Source organism: Callorhinus ursinus, unplaced genomic scaffold, assembly GCF_003265705.2.
Source record: "Callorhinus ursinus isolate GAN/ISIS: 27379988/994484 unplaced genomic scaffold, GSC_fseal_2.0 scaffold2, whole genome shotgun sequence".
Lineage (NCBI taxonomy): Eukaryota > Metazoa > Chordata > Mammalia > Carnivora > Otariidae > Callorhinus > Callorhinus ursinus.
In genome coordinates this window covers 99,120,602-99,129,835 of record NW_027397064.1, presented here as the reverse complement: position 1 = coordinate 99,129,835, position 9,234 = coordinate 99,120,602, and the positions used below count along the sequence as shown (strand labels likewise).

Sequence of the window (9,234 nt, the reverse complement as noted above, 5' to 3'; positions counted from 1 at the left end):
TGGGGAGCTGAGAGACCTCGAGGAACCCGAGGGTAAAGGGCCTTTACCTGGGGGCTGGGTAGGTACACAGGCAAAGGGCACGAAGGGATTTCCTTGGTGCCCTTTGGTGTTTGACCAGCACTAGGTCACAGTCATGGGAGGTAGGAAGGGGACTGGGTGCTCCCAGCGTGTTTGTGGGGATGTTGAGGCAGCAGGAAGAGATGAACTTTTAAAATTTACAATACACCTAGTACATCACAGGCTCCATGAATTTGTTTTGAAAGCCAACCTTATAAAATATAAAAGGCCGAGGAGTAGGTTCACCTTTGGAGAAAACCATTCCTTCGTTCCTGGGAAACTGTTTGAGTGGGGGGTCCTTAGTCACAATAATTAGAGTATGATGCACCAGGACCTGCCCTCCAGCTGCGGGAAGACTGTGAAGCAATCCCAGTGCAGAAAAGCAGAGTGCTCTGCTTAGCATTCCTTCCTTCCTTCCTTCCTTCCTTCCTTCCTTCCTTCCTTCCTTCCTTCCTTCCTTCCTTCAGGGAATCAATCAGAAAACAGATAGCAAGAGCCTGTCATGTGATGTGTGGGAGATACTGGATGTAACATAGAGAGGAAATGAAGCATCAAGGTTATGGGAGGGAAGTGTGGGGTCGATTGTCAGGGGCATTTCCTTGCAAGCCAGGTGATGAGTGTAGCCCACTGCCTCAGGGAAGGAGGAGCCACTGAAGGCTTTAGGCAGGGATCAGTATGGTGGTTTCTTTGTCATTTCTGAAGATCTCCCAGGCAGCTGCCTGGAGAATGAAGAGGTGGTTGGTGTTGTGCAGTGCAGGGAAGAGACTAATTAGAAGATGTTCAGAGAGAGGGAGAGAGAGAGAGAAAGAGCACGCACGTGAGATTGCACTCAGAAAGTATAGAACCCAGGGGAAGCCTGAAAAAGAAGGCGGGAGCCAAGTTGTTCAGAACATGAGCTGCTCTACCTTCTTGGTTTAATTCGGTCATTCAGTAAATACATGTTTACTGAGCCCCTACATGGGTGACTAAAACAGACAACGGTCCTCTCATTTATGGAGCTCACATCCTAAGAAAACTAATTTTCAGGCTTAAAGGCACAGTTCCAATTTACATGCAACATGGTGTCAACCGCGTGCCCACCTCCCCATTTGCTGGCGAACAGCTCCAGTGAAGGAGCTTAAGGGGAAGGGAATGGCACTCCTCATTTTGACTACAGGCACTCTTCACTTTCCACGTCGCATTTAGGTGCCCCTCGAGCACACCCTCCCCCTGGCTATAAGTTGAGACTTCACTGTCCCCCTGTGAGAACTCAGTGACATGTGTCCCTTGAGTGGGCTCATCAATAAGGGACGGGAGGTATGAACTAGTGATTTCAGCCACAGCCGAAGACATTACCAGGTCGTGCTTTGAGCTTTATTGGTGGCCCCAGCCCAGAGTGACCCCTCAGAGAGTGTTGGTCCTCCCCCACAGAGGAGTTGAGTGTCCATGTCTGCAGACACTTGGGCACAGCATGGTGGAGGGGCTGTGGGGGGTCATCTGCATTCCACGCCAGCATCCTCATTGTGGTTGCAGTTGTGAGAGCCCCAGTTGCTTTTTTGGCAACTCCAGAGGCTTATCTCTGTCCCTCGACAGGCAACGTCATCCAGCCAGATTTCCCCACTGCCTGGATGTAGGGAAAGCGGGGAGGTAGAGGAGAGCAGGATTAGGGCCAAACTTACATTTGGGGTAGACGACCAATTTCCCTCGCAGCCCTTCGGGCTCTCCTGCCGTGACTCTGCCTCCCTCCTGCTTTCTGCCCTTTAACAAAAGTCTCATCCAAAGATTAGATGAGATAGATTAAGATACAGATATATAATCTATTATTAATTATTAATACTTAATCTCTGCTCTGTTTGAGATTTCCTCCTGGGGGCCTCCCAGTGTTTGTCTCTTTCCTGCTTAGTCCCTACCGTCGTACCCACCTTCCTCAAATGCCCTTTGAACCAGGTCGTTCCCTGGCTCAAAAGCATTCACACATTCTTCCAAATCTCCTCCTTCGGATATAATTGATTTCAGATCAACAGCACAGAGGAAAACAGCGGGATGACTGACAGTCCTGACTTACGATGGTTTGATTTATGATTTTCCAACTTGATGATGGTGCAATCATACTTGGGATTTTGAACTGTGGTCTTTTCCCAGGCTAGGGATATGTGGGACGATGCCCTCTTGTGATGCTGGGCCGCAGAAGCTCCTAGTCAGCCAGGTGATCACGAGAGCAAACAACTGATATACGATACGCGAACAACCGTTCTGTACCCAGACCACCATGCTGTTTGTCACTTTCATGACGGCATTAAGGTCATTACAGTATTCAATCAATGACATGGGCTAGTCGACACTTTATTATAAGTAGCCTTTGTGTTAGATGATTTTTCCCAACTGTGGGCTAGTGTAGGTGTTCTGAGCACCCTTTAGGCAGACGAGACTAAGCTGTGATATTTGGTAGGTGACATGTATTAGATGCATTTTCGACACAATGTTTTCAAATTCCTATGGGCTTATTGAGATGTAACCCCATCATAAACCCAGGAAGATCTGTATTTGGTTACAGTAACTTACACTTTTACACACAGTTAACAGTGTAGCAATCTACCTAAGTGTAATCTATACGAGGAAAATACATACTTTAAAGGAGTTTTATAATCCAACTGGAACTCATGTTAAAAAGCAAGAAGGCACTATAGGGTGGAGGAAAGGCAGAGAGCGTTTGGGGGTGGGGGCAGGAGAAGATGGCCTAGTGTCCTTGCTAGGTCTGCTCTTGTGGCCAAAGAAATGGTCTCAGCCTGGGGACCTAACTACTTTATTGAAAGTTTGAACCTTTTGCTGAAAGAGATAGGTCGAGTCTCTAGCACCCCGGGATATCTTTCCGAAACTTATTTTAGGAAGTCCCTGCTCTGATTTGTTTTCTTTTCCCTTTGTACCTTCTCCTTGAGGATGATCACAGCATGGCCATTCCTGGCTTCTAGTTTCCAGATAGCTGAGATGAACACCTGTGTTTGCCTACCCTGCAACTTTTCTGTTCTTCCACGACCAGCAACCTCACTGTCCTTCAGAGAGCCACGGCTCACCAACACCCTTGGCCATGGAGGAATCTGGCTTCCCTGGCTGCATGGACAGTGGCCCAAGCCAGGTCAGCCAGAGCCTCAGCCAAGCCTTTGCTGTCCAGGTCCTCTTTGTCATGGGGTGGCCAGCCTGGAAGGCACTGAGCAGCAGCACTGCTCAGTGCACTAAGCACTTTTCAGTTGCTTAAGCCGATGCTTTTCTTTAACCCAAACTCACTGGGTCACTTGCAACCAAAGGGAAAACTTCCAGGAAAGAGGCTCCTGGCCGAGGACCCACTCACCAGGTGGTATTTTGGTAATGGCTATTCCACTGGAGTAGCCCAGCATGCGGCAGAAGACGGTGGCATCTGAATTGTCCCAGCCGTCATCACAGATGGTCCCCCAGACACCATTGTAGTAAACTTCAGCCCGGCCTCGGTTCCTAGTGCCGATAATCCTGGCCAGGTGCACCAGATAACTGAGTCCAGATTCACCTGGGTGAAAGACATACGTGGGAGAGGTGGAGAGAACAGCCTCGGGCTTTGTGTGGATGCAGGCTCTGCCTTTTCATTGTTGGAAGTTCTGTTAATTCCGGGGCAGGGGGAGTCCCCCTGCTCGGCTGTCACCAGAGCCGGGGACATCCCGCCATGTGGGCACTGACACAACCGGCCGAGCAGCCTCCATCCACCTGTGGCGGGTCCTGCCTATGCATCTTGCCTTGTCTTGTGGGGAGAAGAAAAGGAAAAGTTGAGGGGGAAGTGGCAGGAGGGAAAGAAGGGAGGGAGGGAGGAAAGGGGAGGAGGGGCGTGGGGAGGGAAGGAGAGAGAAAGAGAAGGAAATGGGGGAGGGGAGCTAAACAGTCCTGTTGTGGCTCTATGTCGTCATGGGGAGGCTTAGTCAAAGGATGAGTCTGTTAGCTTTTCCGAAAATGAGGAATTTCTCTGAGAACCAGGGTCTCTTCTCTACCACACCTACACTTTTCAAGGACAGAGTTCTCTCTCGAAGGCACCCGTTAAAGAGAACAGAATTAATCATTACGTTTGACCCTGTTCTCCCTGTATTCCCTGCGTTCCAGAAGATCCTGCCGCAAGGGGGGGGGGGGGAAGAACACACACAATTTAAAGGAAACCAAGCCAGGACCCCTTCACCCTTCTTGGCTAGCAGGGGGGACGAGGGTGGGGATGGGGAGGGCAGGTTCTCTCCTCCAGCTTTGCCAGCGACCTGGCGTCCCTGGGGACTAGAGGTACCACGAGCACCACTGGTGGAGCAAGATGAGAGAGGCTCGCCCTACAGCAGGAAGGATTGAAGTTAGCTTAGTGAGGAGCACTGAACAGGTGAGAGACAGACAGCGGGATGCATCTCCTTTGTGGAAGGCTCTGGGGGCCAGGGCAGGGCCGGGCGTCGCGCAAGCACACGTTCGCGTGTCTGCCCCTCTGGGTGCCCAGGCTGTGCCTCACTCACTTCCATGGGCTCAGGGCTGAGGGCAAGCCCAGCCCAGAACTTGTCCAGGGAGCCAATAAACCTCTACACCTCTGGTTCCGAAAACTCCCAAACCCCTTACAACAGGGCCTCTCCTCAGAACCCACAGATCACAGACTGAGGCCTTACCTTTTGCCCCAGGCTCTCCCTTTTGGCCTTTCAGTCCAGCTGGACCCTTGAGACCTACCAGGCCCGGGTTTCCCATTTGTCCCTTCGTGCCCGCAGGACCTGGAGACGAGAGAGACCGCTTCCCTCAGATGTTCTGCTCTCTTTTCCAAGGGAGACCAAGGACCTTGGTCTTTAATGACTGGGTTGCCTTGATAAGCACGTTCCCCACCCCCATGAATGGGCTGTTTGGCCGTTCGGCCTGGGCTTTTGGCCCACCTGGGAGAGGTGGTGAGCGGGGGGGGCCGGGTATCGCTCTGATCTCCCCACTGACTCTCACATGAGTGCTGGTTGACAACACACAGGTCAAACAGCTGACAGGATTCCAGAGGTTGTCGGTCCTCATCAGACCACCTCATTGTGTGGAAGTTCTGGCCATTCTGGGAGAACTTGCTAGAATGTTTCTAGGCCTCCAAGACCTCCTTTAGTAAGTTCAAATAGGAACCAAATATCCAACTCAGGAGGAAGAAAGACAGTTCAAGAACTGTGTCTGAGAAGTTTCGCGTTGGCACGCTTCAGGGCGGGGCCGTGGAGAAGACTAGAATTGCTCTGTGGGAAGCGCTGTGCTCAGGGACGGACCACAGGCAGGGGCTTGGAAAACCGAGGTGATCATAACAGGCCAGGGGCCAGCAGCAGGAGGAGGGTGGGAGGAGCTTCAGGGGACCAACGAAGACCGAGATGGACCGGCACAGGCACGGGGAAGCAGATAGAGGTCTTGCAGCCTGGGACCTGGAGAGGAAGACTGCCCAGCTCCACCGAGGCTGCATGGCCTGAAGCCACCCGCTGACCACCAGCTCTCCAGCCCCTTCTTCCCCCTTCCCCACCCTCCGCTCGGCCCCTCTCTCCCCTGCCTCAGGGCCCTGAGTTTTGTCCCTCTCCACGTTTTCCGGGGGGAAGAATCTGAGGCTCGAGGGACAGAGGACAGGAGTTCTAGCCTCAAACAGTCTTGGGCCCCGGCCGCGGTGGCGGAAGGTTACAGCAGCACGTTCAAAGTCAGCAAGACCTGCCCTCCAAGCACGAGGCTTTCCAGACATCATTCTGAGAAATTAAAATGAAGCCAGCGCTGTACCTGGAGCTCCTGATTCTCCTTTTGTTCCTTTCTGTCCTTGAAGTCCTAAGATCGAAATACAAAAGCAGGGGGGGGGGATAATAAAACTTAGATATTAGACACTTTTAATCTTAGACAACCTCTACCTTTTGTCTGATTAATGCAGACGGAAAGATACATTGGTTCTCCACGATTGTTTAAAGCCTCCTTAGCAGAGCCTAAAAGGAGACAGACCGCAGATAAATGGGGACACGTGTTGGGGTGAAGTCGAAAGGTAGTGGACGACAGTCAGAGTTAGACAGACAGGTGGACTCTGGATTTACTGGCCGGCCTTCTTTGTCCGATGGTAGCCTGACTTGGTGTATAAATCCAATCGCATTCCTTCCTGCCTGCATTTTATTGGAAAAGAAGTGAGAGATATTTTGAAAATAAAGTCATCTTCATTTCTAGAAGACTGTGGAGGGGACACATTGGCTGCCAGCGGTACTGGGGGCCCTCACCCACAGCAGATGCTCCATAGCATTTGTTGGTTCAATTTCAACTCAGATGTCAGACCCTGGCAGGCAGGCCCCAGCCCACCGCAGGACATTTACACCTGCTCCGGTCCCTCTTTTTAGAATGCCTCACCCCTTCCATCCCCTGGAGAACTCAGATCAAGCCTGTAAGACCTGCTAAGATGTCAGATGTCACCTGACTGCGAAGCCTTCTCTGGCCTCGCCCGTGGATGGCGTACTTCCCCCCGAGGCAGCAAAGTGGCCAGAGTTAGCCGGCCCGGGCTGGCATCTGCCTCTGTGACCTTGAGCAAGGTGCTGCCCTCTGGGAGCCTCACTTTCTTGCTCTGAGTCTCCTGGCTGCCTCAGCGGTGGTCGTGAGACTGAAATGAAGTCGCCTGTGTCATGGGCTGAGCCTCGTTTCTGGCCTGTGCTCAGTAAGTGCTGGCACAGGGACCTCACGGACCCTGTTTACATGCGTCTGTCTCGCCTCCGGGGGGAGCACCACAGACCCTGGCCCAGACAAACTCTGGGCTCGCTACCCAACAAGCCCCCTAATTGTTCGCCGGGGACCTGAGGTGACCCAGCTAAGGCAGCACAAATTTCCTCTGCTCATCGGCATCTGAACTGCATGTGTCAAGATCAGAGAGGAGAAGCCACACTCAGAAATCTGCCTTTGGCCGTCAGTAAACAGAAAAACAGTCCAGACCTTGACACTTGGCCCTCTGTCTGTGGCCTAGAGAGTGCCATATTGCAGAAACCTCTACCTTGAGAGTCTGTCCCTGGAAGCAAGGTGCAGGGGCCCCAGGCCCCGTGACCTCCTTTTATTGTCCCCTCCCAAAGAAGTGCCCACCTCCAGCTGTCCCCAAAGCACCAAATGACAAGCACACCCTGTATAGACAGGAATCATAGGGACTCCCCTATTCCCTAGGTCCATGGTCCCCATGGCCTGACCCCCACCCCCAACTCGTTTTCACAGTCTCCTTCCCAGCCCCTCCCCTCCCAGGGACTCAGCATCTGCTGAGCCAGGCCCGCTGCTAGGAGCTTTATACACACCCTCATTCCACCTTTCAGCTGCCCTGCAAGGTAGTGCCATTTTCCTTTATACAGAAGGGGAGGAAGTCCACAGCCACAGATGCAAGGTGATTTATCCAAGGTCACACAGGGAGGGAGTGGTGAAGTTGGGCTGTAACCCACGTTTGGTCTCCCACTGGGCGCTGTAGCTCCCTGTGGCCCATTAGCACGGCAACTCACATCTTCCTGGAGTTTCCACTCAGGCTATCCACCTGGTTCCAAAGACACTCCCAGCCTACTCTGGGCCATCCCTTCCCCCTAAATGAGTAGTCGAACTAGGCATGCATCAGAATTGCCTGTATGTACCGGGCTTGCGAAACAAACTGGCTTGTCAGGCTCCACCCCAGAGATGCTGAGTCAGTGGATCTGAGATGCTGCATTCCTAACAGGTTCCCAGGTTGTGGTGATGCTGCTGGTCCGAGGACCACATTTTGAGTAGCACTGCCCTAAACAAACCTCACTGATACATTTAGGACCACTTCCCAGCTCACCTTTGAGCAGCCTTCCTTTCTCTGAGGCAAACAAATGCTGGATTCTCCTTTAAACCACAGCTAACTGAGTTTTTCTGGGTATCACACACGTATCAAGCTGAGGGGACCCAAAATATTTATTTGCAAGGCGTTTATTTAGAGAAATGATTTTCTCCCGAGAAAATCGTTTCATCAGAAAGCACACATCTCCTTATTGTTTAGTGTTCAGCTGGTGTTTTGCCTGAAATCTTAAAATGTTTCTGCTCTGAGGGGAAATTGCCAGTTTCAAACCCAGAGTGCTGTCAAGCTAGCAGGGACCTGGATATTATTCTAGACTATTCCTCACATTCCACAGAGGAGGAAACTCAGGCCTGGGGCAAGTTGGGGAGCAGATCTTCCAGCTCTGATTTAATGTAGAAATTTCCAGTACATTAGGAAACTCCTTAAGTAGCATCTTGACATACAGGCTAAGTGCAGCCTGACAGAGTGAGGATGAATTTAAGAACTGACAGACTGAGCTATGTAGCAGAAGTAAGGTGGCGGGTTGGGGACCAAAACTGGGATGCATGTAGACTTTTGCAGATATCTCCGAGAGATTTAGAGGAAAGTGAAGACAGGTTTCATAAGCGACAACTTAGAAATGTGAGTTGGTAGAATGTAATAAATTCTGGGACTAACTCAGTACTTTGATATGGGGACTGGAATGAACTGAGAAATTATATTCACAATATAGGGCTTAATTACTATTATGAATTACTCTTTGTTGCTTACCTTCACAATAAAATATCTTCAAATACAGATGAGAAAATGGATTTCAGGTTATTTGCATTTTAGCTTTGCCTCAAGAGGAAAATCAAAGGACACAGAAAATTCAGATTCTTGTTATATTTTTGACATGAAGGCTGCAGAGATGCAGAACTTCTGATCAGACTGGTGTTTCGGAGCTTAAATGTTTTGGCTGCTTTTAATGTCATTTCATGACGTGGGATGGTCGAAAGCAAAATGCCAAGATGACAGGAGGAAATGAGCCCTTCCTCATTTCCCAACAAATTTTCAAATGGCTAAGGGATTTAGAGCTAAAATTAATTTTTGCGGGGTTTTTTTGTACTTTGCCATCTTTCCCCCCAAATCAGATAATTCTGAAATCCTTTGAAAGATCGAAGTTTAGAAAAAATTAAGTTTTGGGGTGTGGTAAAATGCTGCTTTGTGAGTAGTAAAGGAAATGACCTTTGGAGAAAGTTCTGCTGAGTGATAATGCCCTACGTGATATGTTGCGGTTTGTCTTCCTGACAGACTGAAAAAAATTTCCTCTTCACCATCTTCAATCTGAGACGGCTGCTTTCTCTCAAGAGGTGTCAACACGGGGAAACATTCCACCTGAATGGGTTGGGGTATGGTAAGTGACCGTTTACAACAGGAGGATTTGG

General features: G+C 50.5%; 1 protein-coding gene across 3 annotated transcripts in view; it reads right to left on the bottom strand.

Moving 5' to 3' along the window:
• Window positions 1-1,362: 1,362 nt before the first annotated feature.
• The window catches only part of MARCO (macrophage receptor with collagenous structure), a 34,156-nt gene continuing 26,284 nt past the window's right edge, over window positions 1,363-9,234 (bottom strand). For all 3 annotated transcript variants that reach the window (XM_073884977.1, XM_073884987.1, XM_073884980.1), the window contains 4 exons: window positions 5,794-5,838; window positions 4,689-4,787; window positions 3,383-3,574; window positions 1,363-1,660 (listed from right to left, as the gene is read on the bottom strand). In XM_073884977.1, the coding sequence (XP_073741078.1) occupies window positions 1,530-1,660; window positions 3,383-3,574; window positions 4,689-4,787; window positions 5,794-5,838 (467 nt within the window). In that variant the 3' untranslated portion in view covers window positions 1,363-1,529. The remainder of the gene's footprint in view (window positions 1,661-3,382; window positions 3,575-4,688; window positions 4,788-5,793; window positions 5,839-9,234) is intronic.